The 13,688-nt window shown below is 38.5% G+C and overlaps 8 protein-coding genes across 8 annotated transcripts; 3 read left to right on the top strand and 5 right to left on the bottom strand.

The window, feature by feature from the left end:
* Positions 1-13: 13 nt before the first annotated feature.
* ELE39_003016 (UV excision repair Rad23) lies at positions 14-1,039 on the bottom strand (the record flags this gene model as incomplete). Its single annotated transcript, XM_067346120.1, has 1 exon — positions 14-1,039. One exon carries the CDS (start codon positions 1,037-1,039, stop codon positions 14-16), a length of 1,026 nt encoding a protein of 341 aa, XP_067199693.1.
* Positions 1,040-1,972: 933 nt separating this feature from the next.
* ELE39_003015 (uncharacterized protein) lies at positions 1,973-2,692 on the bottom strand (the record flags this gene model as incomplete). Its single annotated transcript, XM_067346119.1, has 1 exon — positions 1,973-2,692. One exon carries the CDS (start codon positions 2,690-2,692, stop codon positions 1,973-1,975), a length of 720 nt encoding a protein of 239 aa, XP_067199692.1.
* A 642-nt stretch (positions 2,693-3,334) lies between these two features.
* ELE39_003014 (uncharacterized protein) lies at positions 3,335-4,171 on the top strand (the record flags this gene model as incomplete). The annotated part of the gene is made up of 2 exons (XM_067346118.1): positions 3,335-3,449; positions 3,531-4,171. The coding sequence occupies 2 exons, from the start codon at positions 3,335-3,337 to the stop codon at positions 4,169-4,171; spliced, it is 756 nt and encodes a 251-aa protein (XP_067199691.1).
* A 337-nt stretch (positions 4,172-4,508) lies between these two features.
* On the top strand, positions 4,509-5,504 carry ELE39_003013 (uncharacterized protein; the record flags this gene model as incomplete). The annotated part of the gene is made up of 1 exon (XM_067346117.1): positions 4,509-5,504. The coding sequence occupies one exon, from the start codon at positions 4,509-4,511 to the stop codon at positions 5,502-5,504; it is 996 nt and encodes a 331-aa protein (XP_067199690.1).
* Positions 5,505-5,604: 100 nt separating this feature from the next.
* Positions 5,605-6,246, bottom strand: ELE39_003012 (ring finger domain and 2 transmembrane domains; the record flags this gene model as incomplete). Its single annotated transcript, XM_067346116.1, has 1 exon — positions 5,605-6,246. The coding sequence occupies one exon, from the start codon at positions 6,244-6,246 to the stop codon at positions 5,605-5,607; it is 642 nt and encodes a 213-aa protein (XP_067199689.1).
* Positions 6,247-6,559: 313 nt separating this feature from the next.
* Positions 6,560-10,607, top strand: ELE39_003010 (RF-C Ctf18p AAA+ ATpase; the record flags this gene model as incomplete). The annotated part of the gene is made up of 2 exons (XM_067346114.1): positions 6,560-9,308; positions 9,397-10,607. 2 exons carry the CDS (start codon positions 6,560-6,562, stop codon positions 10,605-10,607), a joined length of 3,960 nt encoding a protein of 1,319 aa, XP_067199687.1.
* Positions 10,608-10,716: 109 nt separating this feature from the next.
* On the bottom strand, positions 10,717-11,175 carry ELE39_003009 (uncharacterized protein; the record flags this gene model as incomplete). Its single annotated transcript, XM_067346113.1, has 1 exon — positions 10,717-11,175. The coding sequence occupies one exon, from the start codon at positions 11,173-11,175 to the stop codon at positions 10,717-10,719; it is 459 nt and encodes a 152-aa protein (XP_067199686.1).
* Positions 11,176-11,983: 808 nt separating this feature from the next.
* On the bottom strand, positions 11,984-13,405 carry ELE39_003008 (secreted mucin like glycoprotein; the record flags this gene model as incomplete). The annotated part of the gene is made up of 1 exon (XM_067346112.1): positions 11,984-13,405. The coding sequence occupies one exon, from the start codon at positions 13,403-13,405 to the stop codon at positions 11,984-11,986; it is 1,422 nt and encodes a 473-aa protein (XP_067199685.1).
* Between the last annotated feature and the right edge of the window lie 283 nt (positions 13,406-13,688).

The following is a 13,688-nucleotide window of genomic DNA, read 5'->3' as shown; positions in this document are numbered from 1 at the left end:
GTTAAAAGGAAGGTCAGTTGGCAGCATCAGTGAAGAAATCAGCACTGTTTTCGAGAAGATAGTTTGCAGCAAGCTCCTCGTTCTTTTCACAAATTAAATAAGCTTCAATGACAGCGTTTCTTGGGAATCCGAGCGCCTGCAGACGTTCAACAGATTCAGCTTCCTGAGGAGTAAGTTGAATGGTTGTTTGCATTGGGAATTGAGAGGCTTCTCCAACCTCATCAGAGTCAGTCCTCTCCATCATTCTTATAAACTCCTCCTGGTTTTCAGTAATAAGCTGGAGGATCTCGGGGTTCGACTGCCCAATTCTTACTAGAAGCTCCGGGAGAATTCTCGGATCTTGTTGAACCACAGATCTCAGCTGTTGGAATAATGGGTTGGTTCTAAGTGACTCCAGATTTCCTGGGAGCTGTTCTGATGACGAGTCTTCTGATGGAGTTAAACCTGCATTCAAAGAAGCATTTGAGTTTGCTGGTGTAATATTAGTGGGATTAGCTGCAACTGGATTTTCTGGAATTGGTAAACCTGAAGTAAGGTATTCAACAGCTCTATCTGGATTGTTGAATGCTGCTCTCATCGCTCTTACAACTTGTTCTTTCTCGAAGCCCATATTTACAATATTTGTAATAGTTTCCTCAAGCTCTGACCCCGTTAGCAAAGTTGAAGCTCTTAAATCAATGGATGGATCAGATACACCAGATTGGCCTTGGATATTTGAAGTTGAAGTATTTGGTGCTGGTTCTGTATTTGTATTAGACTCATCTGACGCACTATTTTGCTTGTTCTGTTGACTCTCTGCTGCCTTCTGAGAGGCTCCTTTTGATAAAAGAACTACTAATCGTTCTCCTTCCTTTATCCCTACATCCTGAACAGTATGTGAATCATTTAATATTCTTCCAGCAAAAATCAACTTAAGCCTCGAAGCCTCCATAACTGGGTTCAATGCTTGAATTGACTGCTTCACCTTCTCAATCGAGTAACTCGCCTCCACCTCCACCTCCATCTCTGTATTCTGAACTGTTCTGATCTTAATCTTCATCGTGTTACTCAAATTTTTTTGAATCGACTTTTCACTGCCTTGAATTATTTTTTTACCTAACTTTCAAAAAGACAAGGCGGGAAAGCAACTCACAATTTAGCTATCAATGTAACTAGTGGTATAGAAATAGTAATAGTGGAAATAACTATGGGAGGAAAAATAATATTAATAAGAGCATACAGAGGAAAACTACAAACCTCAGATTCATAAACCCCTGAAAGATTGAATATAAATTTGATTCACCTTTTTCAAAACCATAAAATGCCAGTTGTGTGAGATACTATTATTATTTCTTGTTTTTTTAATTATTTTTTCTTCATACAGAATCATGTGGACAACTTCTATTTACTGCTAAATTTTTTTTTACTGAAGTCCGAGCATAGTTGCATGCATGCAAGTTAGTGCAAAACACGCAAAGAGTTGAATTTGCTAGAAGCCATATATCTTTTGTTTAGTCAACAAATTAAAAAATTTGTGTATTCATAGGAACTTATTAGAATATCTATAGTTAAAATCTAGCATGGAAAGAGTGTTATAATCAAATTTCGCAAAGTCCTAGATATGAATAATAATTTTCTCTTAATATTAAGTTCTTGATTTGTTTGCACCGTTTTTTCCTTTTTCTCCAATAGAAAATTGAGTATTTTAGAGTTTACTTATCTTTTATTGTTAGAAAAATGGCTCACAATAACTCAAAAAATATGTTAGGAAAAAACATATTTACTGAAGCCGATCAACTTTACAAAGTTGAAGTGTAGAAATTATTAATCCTCCTTATTAACACTCAGTACTCTGACTTGGCAAAAGTTGCAATTAATTATTTCTTCTCTTTTATATAAACAAAAAAATTAACGTTCGAACAAAAAAATAAACATGGATTGATTTACAGCTTGTTACTCCGATATTAAGGTTCCATTAACTATCAATTATGGTTTAGTTTTGCTCTTCCTGAGCAACATCTAGGTCTGCATCATCACTTTCTGAGTCAGATTCAGCAAAGTCGGAATCTGATGGTACTTGTTCTTGCTCAATTGTATGTATTTTTTTCTTGTTATTGCACACTGAAATGAATCCTGGACAGCTACACAAGCCATTTAAGATTGTTGTGAAAACATTTAAGACTGATGAAGTGTTTGAAGTTACCCCTCTTGAATACTGAGAGATACCTGTATTAATGGTACTAAAGCTATTAGTATTTACATGGCTTAAATATGTATAGCTTCTACTTGTAGGCATAGATCCTGAACCTGTTGAACGGTACGATGAAAGCGGATTATTATTCATCGTCCTCATAGAAGCTACCCCGAATGACAAGAATTTATTCGTTTGTAATGTATTAAGATTCCTGTTAACATACATTTCGTTTAATCTCTGCTTGATTATTGGCTTTCCAATTAGCTCATCTGCAGAATTCAACTTCATTTGCCCTGCAGTTACTGGGATTGGCTTAGTGAAGGCACGAATAGTATGGGTAAGTCTTTGCTCTTTTGGTCCACAACCTATTCCACAAGCACTTGATTGGTTAGTCTCCACCTCTGTTGATACAAAAAAGCCTCTGGAGAGCTCCCCCTCCATTGCTTGATTTTGAGCCTCTGTTAACAACTCAGATTGACGTCTACGGTCTTCTGAATAGGTGACTCTGGGCTCTTCCATATTTCAAAAGTATGATTATGTCACTCTACTTTCCTATATATTCTTTTTTTTTTAATTCGAATTCTTTCCTTTCTTTACTTTACAACTACGCACAAAGACGACATGACACTAAACGCTCCCATGTATTGTCTCTACTTACACATTAATTCAACCGATGTCATTACTTTAAAGTTGTTTTCAGTATACTTCAAAAACCATGAACTCTCTCTGCCCCTTTTCCATTTATGTTAGATTCGCACATCTCATACAATATCTGACAATCAATTTATTCATTTTCTTAAAATCCCATCTCATTTTCTGTTTGCATGCAGAGAATTTTTTAATAATTTCTGCACATTCCCGCTAAAACTTTAAATTATTGTAGATCCAAGTTACTTTAAATCCCGCAAGGTCCTTTAATTACGTTACCCCTTAATATAGAAAAATAATAATAATTAATAAATAACTTGTAAGAAAAATAAATAGTAGGCAAAGTTATCTATTTTTCAAAACTATATTATTAGATTTAAGAGAACTTTCTCTTGATATAATAGCGGCTTGGTTCAGTTAAGGACACACAAAAAGAAAGTAAACTCGGAATTTGGATAAGTTTCCCAATTTTTGCTAAGTCTTTTGCTGGTAAAAATTGATATATTTGTCTAAATGATCGTTAATGAGGAGAATATTGAAAAATTAATCGAGCTAAAGAGAAAAATAGAGTCAACATTGGCAAAAGTTGACCATAGATTAGAGCTTATAGAAAGATCCAGAAACCAAGGTAAGTATAAATATTTCGACTTTAAGAAACAGCCTTAATCCAGGTCTATTGGTACAAAATTTTACACTCTCAACTATTTAGAGTCTGTTCTTGAGAATCTAACTCTCGGAAATATAGCATATATTAGCTTAAGATACTCCGGAACGACTAGAGCTCCGCCTGAATATGATGATCTTACGGGTAAAGATCTTTCCAAAAGGCCAAGCTACAGGTTTCCCTGTCCATCAAATGCCCATATTCAGCTGTCCCAACTCTATAGCACCAAACAACTCCCCTGTTTAAAGCCTAGGATAAGACTTATCGAAGTATCTCCGTATTCAAAGAGAATTGAAATTTCGTCTATTCAAAAAAATGTTGATATTATTTACCAGTTAAACGGCTCAAAAGAACAGGTATATTCAGAGCCTATCTATGTTGAAGAGTCAGGGAACTATATAATCAAAGCTTTCTCTAGTAAGCCAGGATTCTATAATAGTGCTCAAGTTGAGCAAAGTTTTAACATTCAAGAACATGAGCTAAATTATGGATCAGAAGTCCCCTCAAAAGACGTTTCTGTTCCATTTCACGACTTCGATAGTAGTGCTTGCTACGAAATTCATCAACAGGCACCACCCAGTTATGAAAAACATGCGCAAAAACATTCAACACACTCTCACTCAAAATATAGAGGTTTGCATTTAATTAGGAATCAGTCAGACTCTGACTCTTCCGAGCCAGAGTAGTTTTCAATTAAAGTAGAAATATTCCCACATTCTAATCCACTATCTGAATTCCACCATAGTATACACTCCACTTTTCTTCCTTTATACATTTTCTTACATTATACATTTTCCGTACTCCCTAGGGTCACATTTTCCCCCTCATTCCGAGCTGCATGCAAAATTAATTGCGCGCCCCCACCCACCTCCAAACATTCGAGCAGAACAGGTAATGGGCGGGCAATTTAGTATGCGTTTTTGCATTGGGTGGAGAAAGGGGGTGCCGAAAGAAGTAAAAGCTCAATAAAGTTTGCATTCTGCTTGATACTTGTCGTATTTTAAACTCTGTGATAATTAGTCCATGTGGGGTCTCTTGAGTGGAGTAAATGGGACAAATTCTGTCCCAAATAAGCTAGAAAAGAAAACAACGGAAAATGAAGTCACTTCGTCGCCAAATCAAACTAGATGTGCTTCAAGAAACTCTACGTCTGAATATCCTTCAAACATCGCGAGTAATGGGGCTATCATTGGAGAACAGTGTGAAATGGTATACCCAAAAACTGACAGAGAAAAGGCTGTCCACCAAGAGTATATCCAAAAGATGCAGGAAACTTTAAACTCTTTTCTGAGTGTAATTGAAGACTTTAACGCCGCACAGGAGAGTGAATCTAACTTTAAAGCTCTTGGTAGTTGCCAGAAAACTGGCCAAGTTCATGTGAATTTGGGCAGCATGGGGGATGCCTTATGTAGCAGATTTGATTCTGTCTCCTCCAAATCAGAGGATGCATTATCCACTTACGTTGCAAAATGTCCATTTGGAACATCCATAACGCCAAAGCAAATCTTTGATTTCATTATCAATGTCGAGAACAAACCTTTGTACGATAGTACTTGTGCAGAGTCATCCCTAATCTACTATTTGGGACATTTGGCACTTGCCAAACAGTGCTATAGAGGAATGATGGGAGTTCAGGGAAGAGAGTTTCTCATTATGGGGAGAAACTTTATTCTTAGTGATAATTGTTATGCTTTGGTTGCTTCTTCCGTATCCGATACCAAGAATCTCACTGAAACTGGAGAGGAAATTCCAGTCACAGAGTCATATGTAAGAGGTGAAATCAAGTTCGTGGGATTCTTAATTCGTCAATTTAAAGGTGAAACAGAGCTTTTTTTTGCTCAAAAAATGGATCTCGGTGGTGCTGTCCCCTTAATGTTACAAAGAATTGTCCTTGCTACCCAACTTCAAAGTTTAAATGCATTGAAAAAACATTTGCTAGAAAACTTTGACTTATACTTTTCACAGGAGAAGGGGGAAGAAATTTCAGAAAGCTCCTCTAACCAAGAAGGGGATAAGTGATAACATAGCAATTGAAATATAATAGAACTATTTTATTTCCAACCTAATTTTTGTTAATTCTACTCTAACTTTCTCTCTTTAAATCTAAATACTTATCATATTAATCATTTGGTCCCGCGGTTTCATAAGTATCAGCTAGATTAGGCTCATCTATTGACAACTCATCTAATACTTGTCTTCTATACATTCCTGTTAATATCAGAAACTGTAACACTAGTGTAATATACGCCCACAAAGATATTGTAATCATGCTCTTGGTATCTGGATGCCCTTCCTGGTATAGAATATACATGAAAAAGAATGACAAAAACACTCCATTAATGAGTAAAATTCTCAAGTTTGAGAAAGGATGTTCAACTGTGGAAACCATAAAAGAACCATAATGATTACCATATACTCTGCTTGCTACAATTCGGAAGAATCTATGAATCAGACCTCCGCTCAAAGCCTTTGAAAATTCCTCAGATTCTTCCTCCGAGTATTCAATCTGAATAGATCCACTTCTGCAAATTGAACATAACTCAATCTCTCTTCTCTCCTCTCCAAGCAAAATACTTCTCAAGGTCGCAATCTGTTGTGAACTACTCCATTTTGACCAGCATTTCCCATGCACAAGTGCATAGCACTGAGAGCAGCATCTCTTAAGCTTTCCTTGGGATGAATCTTCCAGACATATAAAGCATGTATCATTTATATTACTTTTTGAGTCCTCATCTCCCACTATCTGAACATACTCAGGCATTTTTAACAGTCTGTTGGCTCACTGCTCGCATCCACACAGCCAATTAGTGTTCTGGTCCCTTTACCACCTTCTTTTTAACTTTAATACCTTTTTATCATTAATCTTATAACATGCTTTAATTTAATTAATGCATATGCGCGCCAAACCGAGAGGGGTGCTAAGTCCGCATTAAAGTAGCAAAATGCTGTGAAAAGGTAAAAAGGGAAGAAAAAATGCCGCATGACCAGTTAAAATCACACAAAAAAACTCGGGGAATTAATTAATTAACTAATTAGCTCTAAATCGGATTCAATCCTCCAGGTCGCTGTTCTGCATGTGGGACATTGAAGAAGACTGGAGTGAAGATGAGTCTTTCGGCTTAGTTAGCAAGCCAGGGACGAAGCGGAAGAAATTGGATGGTCTAACAGAGAGTGGGAAATTACATTGCCTGGAAAAATCCGTGTCTGGTGGAGAGAGCATGGAGCTCGACGAGAACTCTTCTATTAACAGCCGCGACATTTCTCTATCTAAAGTTTTAGAAAGCCTGGACAAAAGGCTAAGCGATTCTAGAGCGAAGGGAAGCATTAATCGAAGTTCAAACATAGATATGAGCGTGGATTTTGGCGCAGATCAGAGTTCTGACTGTGGAATGGGGCTCCAAGAGGAAGTAGAATCCTGGAATTCCCAGAAAGAATCTTCAGAGCTGTGTTCCTCAAGGTTTGAGTCTATATGCTGTGATTTAAGCTTTGAGCAAGCTTATGATACTTTTGGGCTGAACACCATAAAAACATTGCGAGGCGTTACACAGACCTTCAGATCAAATAAGATCTTTGAGGGTATTTCTATCATCGAAAGACCGAACAAGGGTATAATTCGATTTTCAGGAGTATCTGACCCATCCAAGACTTTCTTTGTTGAGACTTGGGAGAGAGAGGACACTTTGGGTATACTTAAGGAGCTGAAGTCTAGAGAAGAAAGGCCTATTGGAGGTAAAAAAAAGAGCAAATTGGATGTTGATATTGTAGAGGGAAATTTAATGGAAGAATTTGGATTTGAGTTCAAGGCAAGCTATGATCCTAACATTGATTCTGGTTCTAATGAGATCTCAAGAACGTACACCAACAGACCAGTACTAACAACCAAATATGTACCAAAGTCCTGTTTAGATCTAGTGAACGATGAGGGTTCAATTAGAAACATTTTGAGGTGGATCAAGAGTTGGGACAACTTTGTATTCAAATCAGTAAGTTCTAAGAAGAGTTCTGAGGCCCCAGAAGTCCCAATTCTGTTGATTGGAGGTCCTTCCGGGAGTGGAAAAACAAGTATGGTTAAGATCTTAGCAAGGCAGTGTGGATACGAGGTGAATGAGATAAAAGTTTCGGACGAGAAGACAATGGAGAGCTTTGAAAACTCAATAAAGATGGGAATTAATTTTGGGACGATTAAAGGGTCCAGCAAGCCGAGCCTAATCATGATAGACGAATTGGACAGTTTGTCAAACAGTGGGAATGTGAAAAAGTCGGATTGTTTCAATTTCCTGGTCAAACTGGCAGAAACTCACTCCAAAACCCGTGAGACAGTTAGTAGACCAATTATATGTATCTGTAATGACGTCCACGAAAGATCCCTCAGGTTTTTAAGGGCGAAGTCTCTGAACATTGTGATTCCATCTCCTCCAAAGGAAAAGATCTTCAAGAGGCTTAGCTATGTTTGTAGGAGCGAAGGATTGAGGTTGGAAGATGATGAGATTTTGAATGAGCTTATTAAGATCCACAACTGTGACATTCGGTCGTGTCTAAACTCAATTTATCTCATGGGCCAGAAGGAGGTTGTCACAGAAGATGGTGATAATGACAAGTCAGGAAGAAAAAGAGCTCAAATTCCAATATATTGGGAAGATTTTGAGAGCTGTTGCTATACAAAGGATGTGGACCAGGATATTTCAGGATTCATCAAGACTTGCTTTGGACTGGAGACTGGAATAAAGAAAGATGAGATCTTTGAATACGTGCTGGAGTATGGAGAAGAGTGCCTAATGAATTTTGGGTTGAACCTTGCTGGCTTGCTTACTGAAAATATATACCGTTGTAACTTAATTAATGACTTTTACTACGACTACTTGAAGGTTATTTTGGACTCAATAGTTGAACATAATGTTCTTTCTACAAGAACCAGCTCACTGCTTCCGTTCTTAAGCTCAGCAACTCTTGTTTCAAAGAAGATCATGGGGCTCCACTGCAACCAGTTTAGGCATCTAGGCTCCTCAACCTTCACTTTTTCGCAAAGTATCTCAAACTCGATCAGCAACATTTACAGGGACATTTCCTCCTCAACTCTAGAAATAATGAGAGTAGATACCATGACGAACTCCTTCAAAGTATACACTTTACCCTCCATGTTGACTCATTTTAATGGAATTGGGTTTTTAAAACATCTCAACCAGTGGAAGTCCACCAAAATTTTCCCAAAATTCAAATGCATCATTGGGTACCAAACAGAATCTCTCAGTTCTGAGGAGCTGGAGTCCCTCTCGGTTCTCAAAAACCTCGTTTCGAAGATGGTTTGCTTTGGATTAAAGTTTGAAGACCAAACAAGTGGCCTTTTTTCGGGGAAAAACACTACAAGCGGTTTAGCTTCGCACTTTCTCAAGCCAAACATCGAATCCCTTTACTCATTCCAGTGTCTAATGAACTCAATAGACTCTGGATATGTCAGAAACCCCTCAGTATTGGTCCCAAGCCCTGAGAAGTTCATTTATGATGTTGGGTTTTATACTCTCATTAACCAGTTAGTAGAATTTTTCAAGGAAGACATTTCCAAACAAATCATCCCAGGTATCCACTACTTTAAACCCAAATCTTTCTGCAAGAAAAATACCCAATCAAATGAAAAAAATACGTTACTCACAAAACAAGTACCGGATGACACTCTTGTCTCTATTCCTACATTCCAAGACCTAATTAACAAACTCAAAGTTAAAGCAAGAATCGAGTCAGAGAAACCAAACTCTTTCTGCATTTACAGGTACAACGATGGCTGCACTGACGCTGTAAAAATGGAAGTTCAACTTTCCGACTTCTTCCGTTAGTTCCCAGACTTTTCCTCCCGCCCCACAGAAAATTTGCATGCATGTCATATGGGCGGCGCCATATTATGATCTAAAAATGGCAGTTGTTCTTCCAGTAAAAAAACAAAGTGGAATAGATGAAATTCTTTCAAGAATGAAGATTTCAGCTGGATTTGGATGCTTATTACTCGTTCTTGCACACATTTTGTGTGTAAATGCTATTCATTCAGGGATTCCGAACTATAGAACAGTCTATGTTTCAAGGAGGAAAGTCCCACATAGACCCCTTCCAGAGAGGTTCAGAGGAGAACTATACTCAGATGGGTCAATTGGGTGGCTTTGTTCAAGGAGAGTTAATGGAAGGTGGACTAGGTGGACTCCAGTTAGCGAGGCGAGAGTACCTCCTCAAATGCTGAGGCAGTTAAAGTCTCAGTTGGCCAGGAGACACAGAAATGTTCCTCAAGTATACAGAGAAAGAGTTGTCTCCCCCTTGTTTGAGGAGTTTGACCAGGAAATACTTTTGGAAAGGGACTTTGAACCCGTTCATCCTTCCACTCCTCGACAGCATGAGAAACAGTTCACTTGGGAAGAGGAGAATTCAAGTCACGAAGATTCACCTCTACAGCTCCAGCAAATGTCTCCTGCCCCAGCTACAAGTCTCAGAGAATACAACAGTGCAGCAGGGAGACAACCAGTCCTGCGACAATCCAGAATTGAAAGAAGAACAGTTCCTGGCGGAGTTCAACAATCATATCAACAAACAGCAACAATTTCTGTTAGTCCTGAGGAAGAAGCAGACATTGCTAGATACTTCGAAGAGCAGAACACATCTCCAATTACAGGCAGAAGGGGAATCAAGGAAACCCTGAAGGATGCCTTCAAGATAACTCTTCCAGAGTTGGAGTTGGCTACCCCAACCATTACACAAAAGACTTCCATACATACTCCCCAAGGCTTTATACCAATCCAGCCTCATCAGCCATCTGATTATGACCTTAACAGGATGCAGTGGAAGTTTTTCCTCACATCCTACAATCCAGGACTTGACAACATCAGGATTATCAAGCGTATCCCTCCTCTTGGGATGAAGCTTTCAAAAACAGTCACTGAATGTACAAACAACTACTACAAGGCCTTCAAACTACATTATTTGACTGTATCTGGGATTATGTATAGCAAAAAAATCAGCAGATCTGTAAGCAATTCAATTAATAGGGAACTTAGACAATGGTGTAGCGGAATGATGACTAATTGGTATCGTCAGTTACAAAAAATGGGTTTAGTTGTCCCGAAACCCAACAGGTTTACTAGGTAGAGGCAATATGACTTATTATATCCCTCATAAGTTAAGTTTCAAGTAATATCCTAATTCCTTCTGTCATAGGCAATTTTTAATCCTCCCCTTCATTCTTTCTTCGGCTCTCCTAACTAAATACTCGGTTTCTTCTGGCTTTTTGAGACGAAATTGAACTCGGAATTACTTCCAAATTGTTCAGACCCGCCTTCTGCTGGGCAGTTGGGGTTGGAATAGAATCAAGCTTCGCCACAATCTGGATGTTCCTAACTTGTTCCCTGTTCATTCTTTTCCCTTTATCAAAACCTCTTTCTCCACTTCCTCCCCTGTTTCTTGAAATTTTACCAGGAGAACCCTTGAAATTCCCCCTTCCGACTGAGCTCACACTATTCGGCTTTTTCTGGCTCCTCTTTTTTAAATCCTGGTTTTTACCACCTCTGCCATTCCTTACTCTACTTTGCGCAAAGCCTGCCTTCTTCATCCGTCTCTCCTTCTTGGCTTCCCTCACAATATCGTCCAAGCTACTGTTTATCATCCTCTCAATGTTTTTCCCTCCTGCTGACCCATTCATTTCCGAACTTTTTACCATCTTTTTTCTTCTCGCCTTTTCTTCCTAATGAATTGCTTCAATATCCGGCACCAACGCCCGCCAAAACTCTCCCCACCAAAAACAATGTCAAAGAAAAACAAATGATTTTGCAGGGAAAAGAGCCGAGAGAAAGAGGCAAGTGAGGAGAACAGAGGGGAAGTGAGTCTTTAGAAAAGTCTACTGTAAACAGGAACATGAATTACTAAAAGGCTTAATCGCATATAGTTGAGTCTATAGATACAATACCTCCTACTACTTACAATTTGAGAATTTTCATTGAACGGAACCGAGTAATCTTTTCTATTCCTGGACGAACCACAAATTCTAAAAAAACTCATTCAACTTAGAGTTTCAGCCAAATCTTTGAAAAGTTAGGATTGCAGATTTCGGAAAAACTGAAAGACCAGGATCTCTAGAGTTCCTTATGTTGTGTGTTAAAAATAGAGGCAATACACCATGCATCATACTGCTCTATAAAAGAAAAAAGTCTGTCAGTTTCTGGAATCTAAAGTTAAAGAGAAGAGGGCTCACAACTTCTCTAATTATTTTTGAATCAAAAACAATGAGGATATGTTTTTTGGAAGGTAGGGATAAACGGAAGCCGCCCATCACTTCTTCGTAATTCTCCTTTGTAGATATTATGCCAAGTCAACGGTAGCCATGTTATTCTCAATTTCATAGGAATACAGGCATTTATTAACGTCTAGACCGTATTTAAACACTCTCATAAAATCCAGAGACGATGGAAATGAATTTATATGTACAAGGTATTTGTAAAGGGCTTCACACCCTCTGTTGATAATGATAGTTAGTTTTCCACTAATCTGTATCCTCTTAAACTTGAAACTTTGATTTCTTGATCCTCCAAATCTACTCCTAACTTTCTGGCATTAGCCTTGAGCTCTTCTTTTGCGGATTCTGGATCTCCAGATGTGGCTCTGATCTTGATCTTGTATTTTTTCCTGGGTTCAGCACTAACGATATTGTAATCTACTGAAGGGAATGCAACGCCTTCAATCAAAGGAGCCTTCTCCAATTTGACATTAGAGCACTTCTTAATTTTGTCATCGCAAAATTCCTTAAAGGTGTAACCGGTCCTTCTACCATGAAGGGAAACCTGTTCACTATCTTTTCTGAGCTTTTCCCAAGCTCCAATAAGCTTCGGAACAGCCTCTCTAGTTACCTTAGATTCTAATCTTTGTTCAGGAGAACTATCAGCAACCTCCACAACAGAGGTGGCGACATATTCGTCATTTACCTCGTAGGCAGGCTTTTCAGATCGCAAAGATTCGAATTTGCTGACGATATTTGGGACAAATTCTTTCGTTGGCACAAAGCGAGGAACCTCGAGCTCTAACTTTTTTGGAAGCTCCAAGTAGTCCAAGGTACCTTCTCTCAAGGCAGTTAAAGTTGGACTTGTAACCTTGGGCTCGAATTGATCTCCATCATCAAATCTCTCAAATGTGTTAATGAGTTTGGCAACTTCTGATCTTGAGTAGTCGCGTCTAGGTTGCACGACAGTTGAAGGTTTATGTTCAAAGACATTAACTAGGTTATTGACCTTAGGACTTAACGATGCAAGCTCCATACAGTCTTGACCCATACACTCCTTAAACTGCTTTGAATCCTCAGTTTGAGGGGAGTATAAGAATGACTCGTCAATTGGAGATACCGGTACAATTATATCGTCAAGAGGGAATTTTGGAGATTCAGTAGGTGAAAAAGTGGTGGTGGTAGTGGGAGTTGTGGTAATGGGAGTTGTGGTAATGGGAGTTGTGGTAATGGGAGTTGTGGTAGTGGTAGTGGTAGTTCTTGGAGCTGGAACAGGTGTCATAACTGGGGTGGTTATTGGAGGTGTGACAAGAACAATATGATCAGAAGATTCGTCAGTATCTGAGTCTTCCTGTCTACTCTTAAATTCGTAATATGAGGAATAAAGTTCATCTAAGATTACCGGAGACTGGGAGTCTTCTTCGCCATCTTCATGCTTATCGGGGAACATGGAATCTGGGCATTCACCGAATTGTGGAATAGGAGTTGTTGTAGAAGATTTGAGTTTATAAGATGAATTACTAAATGAAGAAGATGAGGAGCTGAAAGTTGTCCTCAAAAGGCTTTTGCTCTGAAGAGATCCACCTTCTTCATTTTCCATAGCAAGCACGACAAAATTCTCCACCAAAGTTAGGCATAAAAGTGCCAACGGAAATACAAAAAAGTTCCTGAATAACATACTAGCAATTCTAACTGCAATAACACCTTTAATATTAAAATCTCCGAGTTTATATAAGCCTTTTTTTTCCAACTTTCTAATTAGTACCTTATTAAGACATACGAGACGTCGCGGGTATCCACATCGAGCTAGAATCATTATTAAAATCAAAAGAACAGGACCAGAGGATTAAAAAAAATCAAAATGCCAAGAGGACCTATTAGAAGTTGGAGAATAATTTGCCTCTTCAGGCCTGGCTTTAAAGAAAAACAGGTCTACTTGGTCAAACCTTAATTTTTTCCAC

Source organism: Cryptosporidium sp. chipmunk genotype I, assembly GCF_004936735.1.
Source record: "Cryptosporidium sp. chipmunk genotype I strain 37763 chromosome Unknown contig_39, whole genome shotgun sequence".
NCBI classification, from domain to species: Eukaryota; Apicomplexa; class Conoidasida; order Eucoccidiorida; family Cryptosporidiidae; genus Cryptosporidium; species Cryptosporidium sp. chipmunk genotype I.
The sequence above is the reverse complement of the archived record's forward strand: the minus strand, read 5'-3'. Positions and strand labels throughout refer to the sequence as shown.